Raw genomic sequence first — 22,745 nt, forward strand, 5'->3', positions numbered from 1 at the left:
CTAACACTGACACCCAGCTGCTGTCAAGTTCTTCTCCACTAGAAAACAGCCCCCTTCATTTACACCCTTGAGCTTCAGTGCCAGATCAGATATGCATGGACTATATTTCGAACATTTGTTTTGACTCTTTGCCCTGACACTGCGGTCTCCTTTTCTGGTGCCTGTAGTTTGGATGTTGACTTTCTGGCCCCGAGCTCCTCAGACTCCTGCCGAGTATGCAAGCCATCAGTTAGATATGATTGTGATTCCACTGTTTGGAGTAGAAGTCTTAATTTATAATTTGTCACAGTCTAAGGAAATCAAGAGCTGTGCACACACCTTGGGGTTGTGTGCATACATCAGATGAGCGCATGTTCAGATTCTCGTGTAGAACAGCTTGACCTTGCGTTTTAATATAGATTTGCAGTACCCACTATCTTAATAAGAGTTTAAGTGAGGACAGATGAGAGCAATAACTTATTGATGCACTTACCTTGTCAGTGTCGTCATGACAACACTGACCCCATTCAGTAGCAAGAAAGGTAGCCCAATTTCTCATGATATGATATGTGGAAGTATATTTTAATATGACATTTGCTAATAAGACACTAATGATTTTGACCTTCCCCTTTATTGGCGTAACTCTTTTGGTTTTTAAAAGCACACTAAGTCTTCCTCACAGGGCCCACTGTGTTTTCTGTTTCTAAATATGATCTGTTGATTTCTTACTTTTGACTGCAGTCAAAACAGCAGGACCTTCATTACTACTTTGTCTTGTTTTGTTGGCTTTATTTAGGGGAACTTTGCTGGAAAGTGAAGAAGGGAAATGTTATTTTTACAGTATTTTCACATGGACCTTTTTTGAAAAGAATCTGCTTGATGATTAACGTATTTATAATTTTCCTTTTTCTCATTCAGTGCTTTCATTGCTTCCTTTGCTTTTTCTGTTTCTCTAGACCAATTTAAAAGACGAACAACTAACAGTCTTGCCAACGAACAAAGAAGATGCAAAAAAGACCTTGGGAGGACTTTTAAAATGGCTGAGGCTAGATAGAAGTAGAACTGCTTTGAACGGAGAAATGATCCATGTTTACCTGCATCCATGCGGCTCCAGGGCACCTTTTAATGATGCCTCATTTTGTCCTCTTGCATAACTTTTGGCCCACTCTGAAAAAGGTGCTCCATTTTGATTTACAACTTAGTCTGTCAATGTTCCCCTGCCTCTGACCTCTCTGCTGCCATGCGGTTAGACCAATGAGGCTCCGAGAGCCTTTCGTTACGAGTCTGTGAGGTCTCCTCCCCACTCTATGGAGGCTGAGCCCAGCCATCCGGCTGATGGGGAGCGCTCTGGAAGGCAAGCGCAGCAGCATGTGACATCTGAATCTTCATTGGGCTCTTGTCCACCTCAGCAACCCCAGCAGCCTCCTAATCCTCGTCCTGTACACAGAGCCTTGGGCCGCCTACAAAACCGCCAACCCAAGCGCACTGACCTGCTTCGGTTACAGCAGCAGCAAGCAGTAGCATGGCAGCATTCAGATACCCCAGGTCCCTCAGGAGGCAGCTTCTTCTCTACAAGCTCCTCGTCAACCTTATCCCTCCCCTCTACGTCCTCCACCCAGGGTGAGCATGCTCACGGCGTTCCAACTCACTCCAGTCAACATGGCCTAGAAGGGGTTAGCTCACCCAGGAAAGGGGAGAAGAAACCACAAAAACCAGGGAAATATGTGTGCACTTACTGTGGCCGTCCATGTGCCAAGCCAAGCGTTCTTCAGAAACACATACGATCGCATACAGGAGAAAGACCCTACCCATGTGCACCCTGTGGGTTTTCCTTTAAGACCAAGAGCAACTTATACAAACACCGCAAGTCCCATGCCCATCGTATTAAAGCGGGTCTGGCATCCAGTCGAGATGAGCCCAGTTTGAGTGGTGCAGAAGGCAGTGGTGCTGGAGAAGACCCTGAGGAACACACAGAAGGAGAAAGCACTGAGTCTGAGGAAGAGACAGGCCAGCACAGAAAATCCTCTAAAGAGATGCTGGGGCAGCATAGGAAAGGAGGTAAGGAGCGCCTGGGAAGCTCAGAGGAGAGCCAGAGGCCTGAAGACTCCCACGCTGTCAAGCAAAGACTTGCACTGAGGCTTAGTGAGAGAAAACGTGGGCCCATGGCTTCTCCAGATGACCCACCATCTTCCCTCTCCACATCATCTTCTTCTATTGGGCCTGGCAGTAAAGGCAGCACAGAGTCGGGCTACTTCTCTGGATCAGGCAGTACCGATATATGCCAAGTTAGTCCTCCAAGTTCCAGTGCCAAAACCTACGCAGAAATTATTCTAGGGAAATATGGAAGGCTGGGAGGACAGCAGCGGAGCCCCCACCAGCAGCAGCCTCATCCCTCACATTCCTCATCCTCAGGAACCGAGGAGAAGAACATCTCCTTCGCCGTACCCAAAACCCAAGTAATAGAACACATTACCAAGCTCATCACTATCAATGAAGCAGTAGTAGACACGAGTGAGATTGACAGCGTTAAGCCTCGACGCTCCTCCCTGTCACGGAAGAGCAGCATGGAGTCACCCAAGTTTACTGCCCCCAAAGACCCCTATGCCTTTGATCCCAAAGGAGAAGCCGCAGGCCCCAGTGGTTTGAGGCACATCCATAATCCTGACGCTGATCCACCAGGTACGCAGGACCAGTCAGCAGTGCCTCTGCTTAGAAGCCACTCAATGCCAATATCAACCAGCCAAGGAGAGCCCTTTACCTCTGGCACCATGTCACCCAGAGGTTACCGCCTCTGCCAATCTTTTGATGAGCAGCAAGCAGTGGTCGCAGAGATGAGGATCGGCCACGCGCAGCGTATGCTCAAGCGCCAGCCTGCCATAGAGGTTCCCCTGGGAGCCGAGTCAATGTTGGAGGAGCCCAGTCCCACCACATCCTCCTCCTCAACAAGAGGCACCGAAATACCCAGACAGCCACAGCAACAACAACAACAGCAAAAGAGTCCCGCCGTGTTTGAATGTGGAACATGTGGGGCCCGCTTTCAAGAAAGTGAAGTCTTCGAGGCCCACAGAAGCATCTGCCCAGGGCAGGAGCAAGAGAGCAGGGATGCAAGTAAAGCGTGCAGTGGAGATCGCCCGCTGATGATGCACTATAAGTTTCGAGCGTTAGCCATGGCTGTGAGGAAGCGGAGGAAAGAGGAGAGTCTGGAGGAGGATCCTCCCAGTCCTGGATCTGTAGCTGTGTCCGGCAGCTCTGGAGGCATCATTCCAGTACCACGCAGACCAGAGCAGAAGCAGGCCCTCTCAGGTTTGTCTCTCATACATACAAAATATATGTTTTGTAGCTAAAACCATTATGTTAAGTTGCATAATCGATACAGTTATTCTCTTGAAGTCCTTTTCTATTCCTTTTTAGCATCTGAGACATGCAGATTATCATATAGCTAATAGTTAAAGCAGTGAATATCTAAAACTACATCACTGTCTTAACATAGTTAAACAGAAAGAGGGGAAAAACTACTACCATGTAACCTGTAACACTGTACAGTAGATGGGAATAGAATCCACGAAATGCTAAGTGGCATCACTCAAAAGCACAATACTGATGTCTTATAATGGGATTGTTGTACTGTTTGTGTCTAGGTGTTTCCTTACAGACTGAACCAAACCAACAGCAGCAGCAGGACAGGAAGGGTGTGTCTGTCATCCAACACACTAGCTCTTTTGAGAAGCAAGAGAGTATATCCATGGAAAGTCAAGATCCAGACCTCAGAGAGAGTCAGCAAACACAACAACCTGAGCCAAAACCATCACCCTCTACATCTCGCCTCATCCGCCAGCCAAATATCCAAGTGCCAGAGATACTTGTTACTGTGGAGCCCGATGCTGAAATGCCACCTGTGTCACCCCCATTGACAGCATGCTCAGCAAAGGTAAATGTACCTTTTTGAATTATGTTTTTTTTTTTTTTGGCTTGTTTACTGTTCTCATACAATGTGTTTGTCCAAGTTAGCATCATTACCTTTGACTTAAATACTAAATTTATTTAAAAAATGTATCTATCCTAGGAGGCAGAGAGAGTAGAGGAGTTCCACTGGCCTCAGCGAAGTCAGACATTGGCCCAGCTCCCTGCAGAGAAGCTGCCACCAAAGAAGAAAAGACTCAGGCTGGCAGAAGCTGCCCAGTCCTCTGGAGAGTCCAGCTTTGAGTCTATGTCTTTGCCTCGCAGCCCCAGTCAAGAAAGCAACATTTCAAACTTTTCTGTTTCTTTTGAGGATGCAGCACAATCAGAGCAAGCTGCCCGAGCTCCCGGTAGCCAAAGCTCCCAGATGTTGATGGTGCCATCTGCTTCTCACCAACACCACCAAAGCCACAAGGAGATGAGGCGTTCAGCCTCAGAGCAGGCCCCAGCTAGTCCACAACAAACGGAGCAGATCCCAGAGACCAGAAGTAAGTCCTTTGACTATGGATCCCTGTCTCCTCAGCAGTCTGCATCCTCCTGGAAGGAAAGGAGAAAGTGTCTTCTAGTGAAGCATGCTCCCTTAGGGGAACCAGAACAGGAAGTAGGAGGCAGAACTAGTCAGCTGTCCAGAGCAGAGAGTCCACAACCTGGTCCTTCCCACTCCAATCTTCCTCCTCTGTACTCCACTGGAGTAAGCCCCCAGTTTAGCCTCGATGCCACTGGAAAGGCTTTGCAGCTGTTACAGCCACAAACCTCTTTATCCTCTCAGGAGGTGCTTCCTTTGCACCCCAGAGGGCATCAAGCATTCCCCCCAGGGCCTTTGTCCCAGCTCCTCCCTGTCACCACAGCCATATCGGAAGTACTACCCACCCAAATCATTCAAAGAGCATTTCTACAGTCACACACAGAATCTCCGCCTGTACAGATACATCCAGCACAAATCCACATGGCTGAAAGGTTGGGAGTACCCCTCCATCAGCTTCCCCCTCTTGTTCCTCGCCACTTTTCTTCCAGGAATACATCTAGCCAGGCCGTGTACTTGCCTGTTCCTCCAAGATTTACCACACACATTTCTTTTCCTCACACTACAGAAAGCAGACCCCCCATTTCTTCTGTGTCTTCTTCACTGACTCAGGAGTCGCTTGCAACAATCTCCTACCACCACCCGAGGCCGGTCATCGCCACATGCCTGGCACAGCTTGCACCAGTAGTGTCTCTTGTGGTGCCAGTACGCCTCCAGACTCATATACCTACATATGCCAGTGCAATGTATACCACACTTTCCCAGATTCTGGTTTCCACCCGCTCACAGGAACCAGTTTCTTGCACGGCTATGGTCATCATGGGCCAGGTGGAACGGGAGACACTGCAAAGGAGCTACTTGAAGGTCCCCTCTCCAGATGTCAAGAGCCTTCTTCCTCTGTCTCTGTCATCGGAGCTGGCCTCAGGATCTGGAGATGGATACGGTCCACTGGGGGCAGGAGGAAGTAAGCGCATGCTTTCTCCTGCAGCCAGTCTTGAGCTCAGCACAGAAGCCCAGCGTCATCAGAAAAGAGTTAAAGAGGAGGAAGAGGAGGAGGAGCACCATAAGGAAGAAGAGGAGGAGGGCCGTGTGGAACCAAAGGTAGTACAGGAAGAAGAAAGGAAGGCCACTGGGAAAAAGCTGGAAAAGGAAAAGAAGAAATCAGATACATTAGAAGCAACGAGTGCGGATGTGCAGGGGCAGCCAGAAGAGCAGCCAAGGAAAAATGACATAGAAGAAAAGGTGAAAGAAAAGGAAACAACTGAGAAAATCACCCAAAAAAAGGAAGCTGTGTCAGCTGTGGAGGTGGGCGCAAGCGCATCTTCGTTCCCCAGCCTCCACACTTCAACCTCAGTCAACTGGTGCTACCAGAAGTATGTCAAACCCAACCCATCTGCCCAGAGGGACCCCCGCACCTCAGTTTATTCAACCTGGAGCGTCAGCGCTCACAACCCCAACTTGCCAGGCATCAGCACAAAGGTGGCCCTGTCTCTGCTCTGCTCTAAACAGAAGCACACTTCTGAGATTTATACCATGGCTACGGCCCCTACTCCAGCCGAAGGCAAAGTGACCCCTGAAAACAGCAGGACGCCACATGTGTCAGAGGTAAACATAAACACAATAAACATACATTTCCACTTAAATGTTGACCATGTTTAATTTGCTTACATCAGAACATTTCATGGTCTGTTTAGCTCTTGAATACTTCTACATCTTAGAAGTCAAAGCTCTGTAGTCTTCTATGCTAGTATTTTCTAACATGGTCACCAATTGTGCCATTAGAAAAACATAATGATAAATCAGTGCGACACCCTTTTGACAGCTGGAATTACACTGAATCCTGCTTTAACAGCACTTAACATTTTATTATAAGTTGTTTTGAATTTTTTTTCCGTGTGTGTCTTGAGTGTAGGTACATGCCACCCCACCCAGCACCCTCACTGAAGTAAAGGAACAGCAGCAGCCTGAAAAGAAGGAAGAAAATAAAGAAATGCGAGAAGTGGAGAGACCATCCACCTCCAAGCCGAGCGAGCCTTCTCGGGTTTGCATCTTTGAAGGAGGGTAAGGATTGTTTAATTCCATAGTTGCAAAATATGGCAGCTCCTCATTACACTTTTTTCCCCCGAACTTCTTCACAAACCAATGCCCGCTGACTGCAAAACAGCCTATGGAGAGCTGACGAGCGCATGGAGAAAATACAATAACAGATGGGAGGCCACGAGTCCAGAGGGACTTCATTTGTACCTGTAGCCAAGCTTTTTCCTTTCACTGCTGGCATGAATGTCTGTGTTTTAGAGGTGTTAATTTGGAGAGCTAGCAGCGTCTGTGTGTATGTGTGGGTTTGTGTGTGTGAGAGGGGGGAAAAGGTTGTCTCCAACTTTGTGAGACTCTCATTAATATTTTTATGGCTATAAAAAGTCACACGGAGGCACAGTATGAAGCAGTCAGAGTCACAGTCGAGGCTGTCATATTTGTCTACAGACCAGATCAGCGTAACACATAAATGCTTTCCACAAATGTCTGAGTGATTTTTCCTCCAGCACCAAGTGCCTTATTCCCGAGGTTTAAGTATTCCGAGCTAAAGTTTCCCCATTAAATGTATCTGATTAAATCTTTATTTTATGATTTCCTCCTGTTTGGCCACTAAGCCTTTCATGGTTTGACTCGTTCCTTAAACTCCTATTCAGCTTTCAGGTCCCCCCAGTCAGCTGATCGGATGCTTCTGACTGTCCCTCGGTCTAGATTTAAACTCAGAGGAGTCTGGGCATTTTCTGTGTTTGCCCCCAAACTGTGCAGTCAAATCTGCTCCCTCCATTGAGATTTTTAAAACTAGACTTAAAACTTGTTTTTACGTAATGTCATTCAAGTCTGCCTAATTGCTCACTGTGCCTCCTGTGCCTTTTTTGACTATGACTGCATGTTTAGCACCCACTATATCTCGTATCTATGTACTTCTTATCTATTCCCCTGTTGTTTTCTGTACAGCACTTTGAAAAACGTGGGTTTTTTAAAAATTTGAATTGAGTTGAGTAGAATTAGAAAAGAATAAAAGGAAACAGAGGTTGCCTTACGTGGATAATTTCCTATGGTACTGGTATTCCTTTTGGTATGGTTTGGTTTCGGTAAATTTTCTATTTTTGAGTTTTTCTCTTCCAGAGTGTTAACACTTGGCAAACCCTGCGTTTCCTGCTTAGGTGCATGAATGTCAGGTGTAAAGAAGCTGTCCGCGTAACAGTAGATAAGCCACTGAACTTCAGGAAGTGCACTTTCATCCACAAAAAAACCCCAGAGGTGTTGCCCATTTCTCTCTGGCAGCCCTTCCAGTTTCACTTACCTGCACATTATTTTGTTTTCATTCCCTCCAAAACCTCCTCTGTGTCCTTCCTGTCTTTCACTCGCATCCCCGCTCCTTGATGTTCTCCTGGTTTCCACCATGCATGCAAATGGCCACAGCTACTCAATCTTGAAGAGAACAGAATACTTTTCATCCTGACTCATTATCTCTGTCTCCCTTTTGTCAAGACTTTGAAATCATAGCTGTGTGCCACTCATTTCATTCTAGAAAGCAGTCTTTTATGAATATGCATCATGCAGTTTTGTTTATGTTCCAGTGGCTTGCCAGATTTTATCTGCTTCCAGGCTTCTCTGGAGTTTAATAGTACCACACTGTCATCTCAATAATAGATTTCAGGAAACGGGCAACAATAAATGCTTTTTACTAGTCGTGGTGAAAGTCTGGGGAAGTTTATGTGGGCAGCAGCTGAACTGATTCAGTGAAAAACATGATTGGTTTCTCTGGTGCAAATGGTTAACCATGCATGTTTTTTTACACTCTGTAACACTTTAACCATGTCAGTCAGCCAGACTGAGGACAAAAATATTAGTTTATTCAGATTCTTTCTGGTCAAATGAGGATTAAATATGTTTTAATCATCTTTAGTGGCTCCTTTTGGTTAGATGCATTATTCCCCCCACCATCCAACAAGGCTTTCATAAAGCTAAAACATGATTTTTGACTGGATGTACTGAGAGATATGCTGCTGATTTAATGCTAGATAACTGAAGTGAAACTTCTGCCGTTCTGTTACTTTACTTTTTTTTCTTTTCGGAGATGTGGGTGGATATTTTTAGCAGTAGCAAGAAATACACGCCAGGTAAACAGTAGCCAGCTCCTGAATGAACACAACACAATCTCACTGTTGAGGCTATTTTACAGTTGTGTAACAATTTGTTATGATTTGCCGTTACTGGTTCTGTTATACAACGGGGAACATTCACAGCCTGGTCTCTCGTAGTTGTCGTGACATCCTGTAATTAGACACAGTCGGCACAGATTGGATATTTACAATTCAGAATGATTTGTGAGTTTCCCCACGAGTAGTGGATTTTTCATAGAGGACAATTCATTCAGATATAAGACCTCTGTGGCACGCCGTGTCTACAAATAGACTTTTGGTAAACATGAAGCTTGTGCATAAACAATGTTTTTTATAGAGTAGACCTAAATGTGTTGCTTGATTTTTATATGTAGTATCTATTTTAGGTTGGTGGCCATAGCCAGGCTTCCCTTCCCTCTCTTTAGCTGCTGCTGTTGTTGGCAGGGCCACCCGTTCGGAGCAGAATAGCTGCTATTCTTTGCACCAGGGTGTAGTGGAGGGACTCAGTGCTGAAGGGGTTTTGGTGGGGCTTCCCCAACCTGCACCATAAAGAAAGCCTTGTTTCTCAGTTTTGTGTGTGTGTGTGTGTTTGTGCATGTATCTGTGCTGCAATCACTAACTTCCACAGTTATCTTTGTTATTATCATTGAATTTGCTCACTGTGAAATGTGAAAGAAGAAAGAATAATGATTGCACTCTGCAGTAATCCTCCAAGTATCTTTGAGTACATATTTTGGGCTTTGGGGTTTGCTGCTTTCATTATCACCTTCTGGGCTCCTAGCAGCTGTTTTCAGGGTTTAACTGAAAACTAGCTGGCGAACATAATGCTCTGTCTCTCGGATAAATCGAGAAATATGTGTATGCGCATCTGCCTGTCTTATCTCATCCTATCTCGTCAAACATTCATCAGATCCACTTTAAACTTGGCAGGTGCGCTGCCGAGGACATGAGTAAGTGCAGTGCCAAATTTGAGGTTATCTGGATGAGCGGGTCTCATATTTTGTCTGCGGTTTTCTATTACCTTTGTTTTCCTCAGGTTGGCCGTTCTGCTCTGTGCAGAATGGGTTGTCATTGTGAATGCATTCGTTGCCCTGTTGCAATCTTAAGGCCCATACCGCAAAGCTAAAACATCACAACAAAGTGCCAAATCGACTTTAAAAGGTGAAAAAAATACACAGTCTGAAGTTTTTATGTTTTTTAAGTGTTAATGAACAACGATCAAAGCTGAATTGTATTGACATAAAAATCAAAAAAGCTTTTTAAAATCACACAGGAAGGAAAAACACACAAACTGAAAGCTGAGCAGAAGGTTTGAAGATGGGTATTTCTTGCTGTGAGGCCACAGTCGTAACTCTTGCCAAGCTGGTCTTATTTATTATTTGTTTGCTCAAATGGCGGCAGCACTGTCGTGCGGTGGTTAGCACTGTTGCCTCGTAGCAAGAAGATCCTGATTTGAATCCATTGTGTGACTGGGGCTCTCCGGGTACTCCCACAGTTCAAAGACATGCAGTTAGTGGGGTTAGGTTAACTGCTGATTCTAATCTAACCCTTCTCATTCTCATATTTTTGCTAATAATTGTTTTCTGTTATGCTTTCACAACTATCACCTGCCTGCTTGTCGGCTGATTAGCGGACCTGTGTATATATTGTAGCCATGCCTGAACATTTGGGCACAGTTTCACAAAGAATGGCTCCCATCACTGATTACTTAGTCCCCAGTTGTTATGTAATGGGTTCTTATATAGCGCTTTATGCAATATGCCTCATTCACTCATTCATTTCTTCCATGCTTAAGTGTTTTCTGTCTATCAGAGTGTGACTGTCGAAGCAAACATCTAAACAAGTCGACTTCCTGTTTGATTATTTTGCATCTGCCTCGGTTGGTTCTGGTCTCAGGCTCGCTTTGAGTATTTATTAGCAGTAACACACACACACTCATTCAATGAATGTATGCTTATAGTGGTGCTGTTTTCAGTACAGAAATAATCGGTCTTATAGATTTCACATCAAGTGACACATTCAGGGACCAGTTTAGAAGATAAAGAGGAAAATGTTTTTTTGAGATGGGACAGAGACATAAAATCAGAAAGAGGAGGTATTACTGGACTGAAAAGCACCAGTTGCCCTAAAAAAGAACAACGATAAAGGAATCCTAATATTGCCCTGCATCTGCTCACCATAACTGTGATAAATTTGCAAATGGGGTATGTGAACGTTGTGTTTACAGCTTGTTCCAGTTTTCCTCAAGTGACCTAAAATGTAATAAATGCAGCCTTAAAGTTGCTGTCTCTGATCTCTTACCTGTCTGTTTCTCGTAGGTATAAGTCCAATGAGGAGTATGTTTACGTGAGAGGTCGTGGCAGGGGAAAGTACATATGCGGAGAGTGCGGCATCCGCTGCAAGAAGCCAAGCATGCTGAAAAAGCACATCAGAACGCACACCGATGTCCGTCCATACATTTGCAAACACTGCAACTTTGCCTTCAAAACCAAAGGTGAATGGAAAATTTGGGTTCTGTTTATTAAAATGTGACGAGCGCTTTGGTGCTTTCTATTGTATAAATGTAAAATGCTGTTTTTGCCCAGTGATCACATTATTGGCTGTGCTGCTAAAATGATAATCTCATTTGTCTTAAATTCTCTTTCTTCTTTTTCTCTTCCTAGGAAACCTTACAAAACACATGAAGTCAAAGGCTCATGGGAAAAAATGCCAGGCAATGGGTGTATCTGAGTCATCATTGGATGAGCCGGAGAGCGAGGAAACAGGTACTTCAGGTGGTGGGGATGAATCTCACATACTTGCCTTCCCCCTGTGGAGAAATATTGGTACACAGCTGGATGAACTCCTGCCTGTGAAGAATAGTAGCTGTTCAGCACTGACAGCTTATGCAACACGATGTTCTATTCTCCTCCCTCTGGCCTTGCATAAGAAATTTGAAAAAGTATAAGATAAATAAATGAAGAATACAGAACATGCCACAGCGTCCTGATGTTGTTGCAACAGTCTGGCTGCTGTAACCTGTCCTTAAGGATGTGTTCCTGGTATCTAACGAAACAAAGCTGAGTGCTTTTGCCACAGCTGACACCTCCCCGTCAAAGCCAGAAAAAAGCCTCAAAGCCTTCACGATCTCCTCCCTAACCTTCCTCTGCAACCCCTCCTCTCTCTCGCTGTCTCTTTCTTGCCAACAGACTACACTCATCACAGCCAAGGATGCGCCATTTAAACTGTCTTTCCATTCACAAGGCTGCTGAGATAGTTTGTGAATAGAGGCATGGTGCTTTTCAATTAAATTCCATCCTTTTCATTCTCAGTCTATTTATAACGTGTGTTTGAAGGGTGCCGGGTTTGGTTTGTCCTTTGCTTTGACTGTCCTCACGCTTTGTGCTTGTTCCTGTAAATTGCTGTTTTGTGACTTTTGTGTGAGGATTTATTGCACGACTTTGCGCATCCAGTACACGAGTTTTTAGGGTCCATGGTGTTGACATGAATAGACATCTAAAGTCTACGTGTTTTTCTGTGTCTGCACAAACAGCAGGGAGTGAAGAGCGTGTGTGCGGCTCGGAGGAACAGGAGGAGCATCAGTTTTCTGACGTGGAGGAGTCAGATGACGACGAAGACAACGACGACGACGATGACGAAGAAGAGGAAGAGGAGTCCACGTCCCACGAGGACCCACCGTCCTCTGTATCGTCTGACACCCACCCATCAACAGGAGGACGTTCAAGCTCCAGCAGGCACTCTAAGCAAGGCACTCCTGACCCCGAGCCTCCGGGTCCCATTCCCTGCACCAGTCAGGAGCCCTCCCCACGTGGAGTTTGGCCCAGCAGAAGAGCAGCCTCGCCGGGGAGCAGGAGAGCAGTGTTCTCCCGGCGAGGCTGGAAGGCATCTCCAAGAGCCTTCTCCCCAAGCAGTGAGAGCTGTTCCCCCAGCCGCAGCCTCTCCCCCCGCCTGGAGTATTCGTCACCCATCCACAGCCTCTCTCCGAGGACAGAGCTCCCTTCACCCAGCCGACATGTCTCACCTTCCCCCGAACGAGGACCTTCTCCCATCAGACCCCTTTCTCCTCTCCTTCCCCTTTCACCCAGCTGCTACCGGTCGTCACAGGTTCCAACACCTCCCTCACCCCTAGGGATGCAGCACAGAACCCCTGGGTACTTACCGTGGGAGAACCCTGGTACATCAGGTAGTCACATCAAAGTGGTAAGTCTATTTTCTAATTACAGCACACATGTTCATAGACAAGTCACAGATATGTGGCTCCACTTTCAAACAGAGAAACATTAAGCAATCCATATGTCTTCTCTACACTGTCTCTCAAAAAGCTCTCAGGGTACAGGACTTTGTGTAGCCTACTAGTGGAGCCGGCTCATGAGCTAGCAATAACATAGTCTTTGCTCCCCCTACAGGAGAAAAGCGGATCAGCAGGAGAAGGGCCAACATGGTCAGACACCAGCCTGTTTCCACCTGCTTTTCGCATTTCCACTTGTGAGGGTTATCCTGGCCACCAAACAACAGACAACATCTTCAGCCATCTTCCCATGCACTCCCAGCAAGCCAAGGTCCCTTATCTGATGATCCCAATAGGAGGGATCCAGATTGTACAGGCAAGACCAAGGTCCCACGCTACTACCCCCTCGTCCCCAACATCACCCCCAATGGAGGGGCCATCACTGGCCAGGTTTGAAACATACTGGGGCGGGACCCCCAGGACTCAAGGGCTTAGGACTCCTGGAGACCACTGGTCAGAGCACCAGACAGCAGGAACCAGCCAGTCAGGGCAGCAAGGTCTTAGCACAGCACTAACATTTTCCAAACCACAGCTGGAGGTCACAGACTCAAAGCAATATGGCAGCTCGCACAGCTCCGTCCACACCCACGGGTCCTCTACTGAGACCACTGAGCACTGCGCCAGAGACGACCGTTCAAGAGCACCCCCTACTCTAACACCCCCGGTAGCCTCGAGTGTCATCGGACAACAGCCAGAGAGGAAGGAACGACCATCTGGTAGTGATATGGTGGAGGGAGGAGCTAAAGGAGACTCAGCCACAGGAGACCAGAGAACTTGACAGCGTCTACACTTCGATGCATCGTGCATCCCATTTTGCTTTATTGTTTGCTACACTAGTCTGTTTTTTTTTATTGCTTTGGGGGTTTTTTTATATACATTTTCAATACTATTGTTAATTTAAATGTTTGTTCTTTGGCAATATTCAGGTTTGTTATAAAGATGCACTTTTTTCTATATATATATAATGTTTGTATATATATATATATATATATATATATATATATACATATATATATATATATATACATATATGTATATATATATATGGTAATAATGTAAATACAACCCTGTTTCCAAAGGAAGCTGGAACACTTTGACACTTTGTAAAATGTAAAATAAAAACAGAATACAGTGATTTGCAAATGATTTAAATCTCACAGAGAATATAACAAATGTTGAAAGTAGAAACATTAATTTTTTGAATTGTATATGCACATTTTCAAGTTGAAGTCATGTTAATCACCATCTTTAAAAAGAACTTCAGGACAGCAGCACAACCCTTTAAAACACCATCTAAGTGTTGTGGAAAGGAGGACACCACGTTCTATAACTCTGAGAGCATCTTTTTTTCTTAGTTTTGCTTTAAACACAATTTCAATACTCAGAACATTTTGGGATCCTTTTGCTATATTTATTTCTACATTTCTTAAGAAAAATATTTGCAGCAAATATTTGAATGAGAGGCAGGCCGTGCTGGCACCTGGATGCAGCCTCTGTGCCTTCATGGTGATATGCAGAATGTAGTTTTGTTGCTGAAATAAGCAAGACCTTGCCTAAAAAAGACAATCCACATAGCAGCACATGCTGATCCTAAACCTGATTTAGCACAAGCCAGATGTATATCTCTTTACCCTGCAAGACACAGCATCCATGATTTACAGAAGAATTTAAAGAAGTTTTTGATGATTCGAACCATAGGACCAGTTTTTCACGTCACTGCAGTCCTACAAAAATCTCAGGCTGCAGTGTTTTCTATGTATTTTCACCTTTTCACATGACAACTTAAAGAGCTTTCTCTAGATTCTCCAAATCACTTTTGATTTAAGGTCATTTAGATGTGTTTACAGTTACCTATATGGTTGCCTGTCTGTGTGTGTGTGTTGATTTCTTTTATCTAGCATAACAAAAACCATAGTAAGAATATAAAGTAATAAAAGTTTTGCTATTCTCATATTAGGGTACAAAACGTGCACAATTAACTGCACTCTGTTTTTATGCACATTTTAATCCAGGTCCTGACTTTGTTGGAAACAGGGCTGTCAATGTGAAAGGAATAAAAATACATTTGTAAATGACCAAAATTGTTCATCAAAAAGAATTCCATTTTTGTTTGTCCAGTATTACTGAAAATTGTAGTTACTTGTGCCTTTTATGTCCAGGTTTGTGTTTTTGAGATGTATAGTAAAGAGAAGGCTGTGAAATTTTATATCAGCTTTTTTTTAATGTTCTTCTGGAGGGTTAATACTTTGTCTTTTGATTGTTTCTTTTCTAAAGGCCATTGCTTTAATGCCAGGATAACTAAGAGTTGTATCGCAGACGTGCTGAAGGGGCAGCAGAAATGTGTCAAAGGAAATGCACTGAAGTTCTATTTTTATTACAAGAGATTTTAGACTAGAATATATGTCTGTACAGGGAAGAGTGCTCCTTATTTATTATTCTTTGATGATAATGATTATTGTTTCAAGGTCCTTTGTTTTGTTTTTTTAAACTTTTTGTTATTGGGGGGGAAACAAACTTTTTATTACATCTGTGTGTCTTTTTCATGATGTTCTTGTATCTTGAACTGGTGACTTAAAGTTAAGACGCCGAGTCGTTGGCTGGTACCAGAAGATCAAGTGCCCTGCGGATTTCACACAGCAAAATTTCTAGTCATTAAAGAAATAAAAACAAAAAATGCACCAGACTCTCTTGAGGTCGTGGCTTTCTTCTATTTTGCCTTAGCGGAACAGTTTGAACAGAACAGTTTGTCAAGTTTAGGACAAATTGTTTTCACACATTTGATGATTTCTTAACATTATCAGCATTGGCTCTCCAGAAGGAGTCCATTCAGTTGATAAGTGGACAAAACGTTAAAATCATATGATAAATATCTACTGTTGCTTACTCAGAGGGGGTCATATGATTGTCTGGGATTTCTGTTTGCTTCGTATTATTGTAGGGTCTTTACCTTACAATACAAAAGCGCCTTGAGGTGACTGTTGTTGTCATTTGGCGCTATATAAATAAAATCCAATTGAAGTTATATTTTGATGGGAAAATGGGAAATGGGTGCAGTGATTTACTGAAACATGGAAATACAATTAATGAGGTACAAACAAAGCTTTTACAATCCCAACCTTTATTCATCAAGACGTGCTGGACGCTCTTAGGCAAGCTTGTAATTTCTGTAAGCAAAGAGCATAGACCTTTAGTACAGATGCTTTAGACCAGGGGTGCCGGACAGAAGGCCCACACCTCATGCATGTCCCCTGCACCACTAGCCGTTTGTTCTCATTTTTATGCCCTACCCTACCTCCTTTTTTTAAATAAAAGTTCATTCACCTCCCTTTAGTATGTGGCGATCTGCCTGGCCTTCCCCAAACTGCATTTTTAATTTGTGCTCAAACCATCTGCCATTATCTAATAGAAATGCAGCCAAACCTAGATGAGGATGTGGCGAGTGAATGTGTAGTTAAACATTTTTATACTGACAGAAAGGGGAATTTCACTGGTCTGGCCCACTTAGGATCTCCTCCAGTTTTCTTCTGTTTTATAATGACATGACTTTAGATACTGTTCATCTGCTGTAGGTAGTTTTTTTAAACCTGACACCCGTGTTTGTCCTGCACTTATCAAGACACACACTGCATACCGTGCTGAGATAACCTAAATTTCCGGCTAATCGATCAGGAATCCCCCTGTTAGTGCAAAAATGCTATTTAATGTCTGTCGCATTGTGTTGTCTTTGGCATGTTTCATAGATTTAACTAAACAAATGGGAACAAATGATGTGTTTTTATGACAGCCCCCTATTGACAGGTAAAGATCATATTTAAAACTGAAAATGAGGGAAAAAGCAGCCAATTTCCAAAGAAAACCGCTGAAAAAACTTCAGAAAGCTCAAGACTTTTGCACAGTTCAATATGTGTTAAGGTGTGTTAAGATCTAGGGTTTGTTCACAACATGTTCGTGCAGATTATCCTTTGAGCTCTCATGCCTGTAAAGCAGCAAGCACAGTAATCACAATCAAACTGTGAGTGTTCGAGATGTTTCTGTCGGCGAGCCAGGCAGCTGTACGGCTTCAGCACCCCCACTAGATGTCACCAGTTTCAGATCAAAAATTTCTTTCTCTTCCATGAAGTTGCTATGCTAGAATCAGTGCGTACTCCTAAGCCTCAGCTCAGAGCCACTGGAGCAAGTTTGCTTTCTGGTTCCACTGGCTTTAGATTTCATTGGGGTCAGCAGGTGACACACACCTTCTAATTCTTAACCAGAAGTTATAAGTTCCAAGAACTGTGAATGTCTATATGTGTCATTCTGTTACTCCCATTTTTTATTATGAAGGCGCATATATTTATCTCTTCTAAAGAATTAGTTTGAGACTATGAACATCAGCTTTATCGAGTCTCACAATCTTCTGATCACGCTGGCACACGCAGCTCTCGGTGTGCGTCGGGCAGTGTAAAACAAGATCAACACACAGGGCAATATTCAGATAAACAGTATCTCTCCCATCGCGTCTCAGGCCATCCGGCGTTTTTGATCCACTCTTACTTTTAGTTTGCACAACAATGTTTAACCACACAGCCAGAAAGAGATTACGTAAAGCTTACTCAGCCGTTACACGCCAGTTTTTTTGACAAGGAGCCAAAAACCTGAGAGCTGGTGTGAATAAAACGTTGCACAGAAAGTGTTCCAAAACAGGCAGCAGTGGGGCACTTTTATTTTTAGATACTTAGTCCATCAAAAGCAGTCTGAAGCAACAGATTCTTCTTCCTCCTCCGAAACATTGCAGATGCCAACGCCTTACGGAGCCCTGCTGGGATAGTAGGAAGTTTTATCAAGGAGTCAACTGAGGAGGGTGGATTTTTAATTAAAAGTAAACAGCTTCCAGGACAGAAGCCTGAAAAGACATCAGGGTGTGGTTTAGTATAAAAACACTCTCTGGCTATTCCTCTTGCTTGCTTTGCATACAGTCATGCAGAGGGCTGCGTGATGTGATACGTCGATCCCCGGGGGTGTGCTTTAGGAGGACACATCTGTGTTTCTCAGGGAGCTGAACTACTAACCTCTGGGAGACAAATGTGAAGAATTCACCCAATCACAAAGCAGCGTTGATGGCAGTCACACCACATCACCCAATCCCCTCATTTTTATGTAAGAGGGAAATGTGTTCCCCTTCCCTAAAGAAGACTGTCAGATTACATCTAGACACTTGATCGACTTGTGCCAAGTTTTCCTCGTCAGATCTGGGAAGAAATGATGATGTAGAAACAGGCTGAGCCGCTGAGTGCAGGAATGGGCCTAAAATTAACCACAGCACAGTGGGCTCATGAGTTTTTTTGTTTTTTGTTTTTTAAGTATTTAAAAAAAACACCTAGGATCTGTATACAGTTCTTCTCCTCTTCCTATTTTATGTTTAAAGCCCTTTATTTTCCAGCATATTTTCCATGTCCAAGTTGGCTGCCCTAAGTGTTGTCTGCTCCCTGCTTGTTCTGCACGTTCGTGTGTAAGCTTTCATCAGCTCTTATAGCAAACAAACAGTCGATTCTGTCATCCTCTCATGTCCATCTGTCACTGGCAGCTTCACATGTTTACTTTGTCATTAGAGTGGGAAAAAACAATGGCTAAAACGTATTGTTTCATCATAACAGCTTGACGTACTCTAAATTTTGCTATTCATTACTTAATTTTCCTATCAGATAGCTGATGAGCATTTGGGAAATGACAGCAATGAAGAGCTATAGCGATAATCCAACTTGTATTTAATGTATTTACATGTTTGAAGGCGGCCATTTGGCTATCTGCATGAGTCTGGCACGGCTGACCTGCCTTGGCTTGACGTGACCGAGAGACCAAGTGCACGTGGGCAGGGATGAGCCAGACTATCTGTGTGCTCAACTTCACCAGCCTTCACGGATGGAGGGGCGTGATTTTGATCTGGTGTCACATGGGAAACTTTTCAAAGCACACCCACGGTGTCATGTTATACTTCTTTGGGTTAGGGTTACAGCCTTGATTACTCAAAAAGAAAAAGGGTCACAGTGTCTCTGATATAGCTCTGGTCTCCACATGTTAATCTTTGGAAACAGAAGGCGTTGTGCTGGCATTCTGGAAGTCAATTAACCTTTATTCTATTGATCATTAAATACAATACATAAACTGTTGCTGAGAAGACAAAGTTAGTTTAATTTAAAATGTCTCCATTGCATACCAACATATCGGAGCATCTCCTCTTTAACCCCCTCCCACAGTGCTTGTTCCTCCTCCCGGTGTTTCCGCTTTATTAGATAAACAACTCTTCAGACCTCACGCCTTCCTCCATCCCCTTCTTCCACCTCTCACCTTATCCACCAGCACAAAGCCAGGCAATCCCTCATTCAGAATCAGACCGGTATCATAAATGCCATTCAAATGTAACCTCTAAATGACATTTACCTCTGTTACAGATGACTTCCAGAGCAGCAGATACTTGGAAAATGTGCCACAGGATCGCACATCCTGGGGTCCTACACTGAAACTCCATGACAGGCAGATGTGGGTGGAGCTTTCAATGTGTCATCAAATGAGAGGGGCGAGGAGATGTATAAAAAGAGTGGCACAGTTCAGACAGCTTCAGACCAGACACTGGCAGCACATGAAGAACACAGTTGCAACTGTATGGATAACAGTCTCTGCAGAGCTCCATCCGTCCACTATGTCTGCTCATAGCAGCATTCTGCTTCTCATCACTCTTTGGGCTTCAGTGCAAGATGGTAAGTGCTATATATTCTTTTTCAATGGGGTGTTCATGGCATATTTTTTTGGAAGACAGCAGCCTACACTCAAATATTTACACTGGCATTAATCACAGCTACACTGTGCGCAGTGACATGTAAAATATCCAACATACAGCAGCTTGTTTTTAACACCTTTAAAGCTGCTGCTGTTTTTAAACCTAAAATACAAAGAGAAACTGGAGTGTTTGTGAATCTTTATTATGCCATAGCCAAAGAATTTATAGATTGATTTGCTTGGTCATTGTAAAAGATCAGTATAAATTTTAGAGCTGAAAACTGGAATTAATGAAGAATATAGGCAGAAAACTTGAATCTAGATCTGTATCTCTCTCTCTCTCTATATATATATATTTTTAAATATGTAGAAAATAACAAAGGTGGGCCAGGCTACTGACAGGTGTTGTTACTTAGCTGGAGCTGATGTTGTGTATGGTTAACCCTTCTCATCTCTGACTAGGTTTAGGTCTTCCAGTGATGAACCAGATGGAGGTGGAGGTTCAAGAAAGAGTCCCAACACATCGCTTGAGGACCAAACGCTGTGCCTGCTCTAACCCGCTGGACTCAGAGTGTCACTATTTCTGCCACCTGGACATCATATGGATCAACACACCCAGGTGAGCTTAAAAGGAAGCGCTGTGGAGCAATTTTAAACATGCCTGAAGGCTCTGAGCATATCTTCCTGTATAGTAGTGACACATCTCACAGCTCTGCAGCCCAGACGCTGCAGAACAACTTTGCTGTCATTAACACTGTAGTCGGCAGCAGTGAGATATCAAAGAGCAAAGTCTGCAAGCTCGTTATATCATGAGCAAGGCACTGACTTTGTATTTCTCTCTACAGCAAGACGACAGTTTATGGTCTAGGTGGTGCTTTCTCTCGACGCAGACGATCCACTGGCCGCTGCACATGTGCCAACCGCAATGACCAGCCCTGCACCAAATTCTGCTATCTCAGGTGAGCACCTCATACAGCCTCAAAGCCTCAATGTAAATCACCAGATTAAAGGCAAAGATGAGCTGAGAATATATGTTTAGCTTGCTGTAGGTAACAGCAGGTAATATTTCCCCTTTGAGGATGACAGGGAGAAGTAGGTATAAGGAAACATCTCGTGCTATTATTAGCCTAAATGTGTTTTCACTGAGTCCCACTTGTCCAAGGGTGTGACTGTCAAAACAATGTAGCTGGAGCTGAGGGAGTGGAGTAATCTAAGCGCACAAAGTTCACGCAGGTTGTTTTTGATCGGCTTAGATGTGCAGATTACGCAGATCGTGTAATATCGCCGGCCTGGTCCGTGTCCTGTGATTTATGTATCTGGATCTGGATATCAGTGACAGAGCTAAACAGAGAAAACAAGAAGAGGCATGGTTGAATGGCAGCATTCTTAAAACCTTGACAGAAACGATAACTGCTGATTGTGGGCCTGGAACATAAAACATTTAGTGAGCCTGTAAAGATAAGAGTCTTTTAGGTTAACACAGTGCTAAAAAAAATAAGCAGTGCTGGATCATGATCAATAAAAGTTTTTAAAGTGACAAGCTTCAGCTTAAGCATGACTATGGGTGCTTTATTGGTTCTTTCTCTGCAGCCCTGAAATCACATCTCTACAAAGACAAAAACGCCACTCACTCAGCATTCTCAGGTGAGCTGTGAAAGTTTTTAAACTGCTCTTAAAAACCTATATATAAGTTATATGATTATGATTATGATGATATTTGAAGTTGGTGGCTGACGTTTGTCTTTTTTTGTGTGTGTGTGGGCCAGGAGAGCGAAGAGGGCACAGGGTGCACATGATTCAGACAGAGGCAAGTCTCCGTGGGCTCAGATGAAGAGCACTGGCTAAACAGTGGAGCTGTTGGAGCAGGGTGAAAATGAGAGAGAGAGAGAGAGAGCAGTGAGCACCTGAACAAATTACTCTCCTTTGATACAGAGGAGGGCAAACAAAGGGCTGAGAGATGAGTCCCACACAGGAAGGCCATGGAGAAAAGCCAAAGCGCCACAAAGATCGTCTGTTCATACCTGCAATTAGGGGGCGGAAAATGTGACGCCAGTTCTGCAGGCATAATGGAAGCAGAAGAAGAAGATCACAGCTGATATGAGTTATCAGGTCATGTGTGACTTTTGCCTTTTGGTCTGTCAGAGCTGTGTGACTGTGCAGACAGGCCAGGCCAGCACCGGCTAAGAAGACAGAAAGAGGAAGAAGAGACTTGTATTTGTATGTACAAGTCATATTTTTGCTATTGCATAAGACTCTATTTCATATATTTTAGAGCTCTAATATTACAGCTTATAAAATTTTCACTATCATTGGGGGTTTTTGACTTTGCTAAATGAAGTTTTTTTTCAAGGATATTACAAGATTTCTGTACAAAAGCATATTGTGTGTAAAAGTAAATACATTTATGAAGCTGTCGGTTCTTTTAATCAAACAATAAAGAAAATGCACAAGACTTTGTGTGCGTTTTCTTATGTTATGTCTCTTACATTTCACTTTGTTACGTCCTGTGTTTGCTTCAGGAAAGCAGAGAGGTGATTACTCTTAATAAATCATATGGGAAAATTGATCTGAGGGAAACTAAACCATATTTAGCAGCTGTTGGCATTCAATTGTGTGCGGATCAAACATATTTTCAGAGATCAAACAGAGGCCTGACATGGGTGAATGGTTCAGGAATTTACGCTTCACATCAGTTATAAGTTTACCTGCTGTTCAAAGGCAGCACAGGCTGTGTTTTCATAAGGATCTATGGAAAGAATGCATGTTTTTGCAAACCAGAGGGTGAGAACACGCTTTGAAATTCCCACTCGCTCCATGTTCCTTACCGACTGTTTGTACTGCACATACTCTCCGTTCACACGTGAATATGTAAGAGGGCGGATGAGCATCAAAGTCCCAAAGGAAGCAATTATCGGAGATGATTTATCTGTCATCAAATGGATAAAGTGGAAAAAACTGACCTGCCTTGCTTTCTAAACAAATAACACTAACAACTACACCCAAGTGATAGTATGCCTTTTTATTTCTGGAGTAGGATTTCCTGCTTGACTGCAGTTCTTTTCAGGTCATAACTTCCCTTCAATGCTTT

The 22,745-nt window shown here is 43.8% G+C and overlaps 2 protein-coding genes across 4 annotated transcripts in view; both read left to right on the forward strand.

Moving 5' to 3' along the window:
• The window catches only part of LOC116330240 (transcription factor HIVEP3), a 36,904-nt gene extending 23,058 nt beyond the window's left edge, over positions 1 to 13,846 (forward strand). For all 3 annotated transcript variants that reach the window (XM_031752497.2, XM_039619764.1, XM_039619763.1), the window contains 8 exons: positions 936 to 3,282; positions 3,618 to 3,907; positions 4,043 to 6,064; positions 6,372 to 6,520; positions 10,935 to 11,110; positions 11,280 to 11,381; positions 12,149 to 12,816; positions 13,023 to 13,846. In XM_031752497.2, coding sequence (XP_031608357.1) covers positions 1,287 to 3,282; positions 3,618 to 3,907; positions 4,043 to 6,064; positions 6,372 to 6,520; positions 10,935 to 11,110; positions 11,280 to 11,381; positions 12,149 to 12,816; positions 13,023 to 13,682 — 6,063 coding nt within the window. In that variant the 5' untranslated portion in view covers positions 936 to 1,286 and the 3' untranslated portion in view covers positions 13,683 to 13,846. The remainder of the gene's footprint in view (positions 1 to 935; positions 3,283 to 3,617; positions 3,908 to 4,042; positions 6,065 to 6,371; positions 6,521 to 10,934; positions 11,111 to 11,279; positions 11,382 to 12,148; positions 12,817 to 13,022) is intronic.
• A 5,674-nt stretch (positions 13,847 to 19,520) lies between these two features.
• On the forward strand, positions 19,521 to 22,090 carry LOC116329555 (endothelin-2). The gene is made up of 5 exons (XM_031751601.2): positions 19,521 to 19,638; positions 20,120 to 20,276; positions 20,503 to 20,616; positions 21,248 to 21,301; positions 21,424 to 22,090. Exons 1-5 carry the CDS (start codon positions 19,521 to 19,523, stop codon positions 21,500 to 21,502), a joined length of 522 nt encoding a protein of 173 aa, XP_031607461.2. The 3' UTR covers positions 21,503 to 22,090.
• The last annotated feature ends 655 nt before the right edge of the window (positions 22,091 to 22,745 follow it).

The sequence above is a fragment of the Oreochromis aureus genome, linkage group 11, assembly GCF_013358895.1.
Source record: "Oreochromis aureus strain Israel breed Guangdong linkage group 11, ZZ_aureus, whole genome shotgun sequence".
Classification (NCBI taxonomy): Eukaryota; Metazoa; Chordata; class Actinopteri; order Cichliformes; family Cichlidae; genus Oreochromis; species Oreochromis aureus.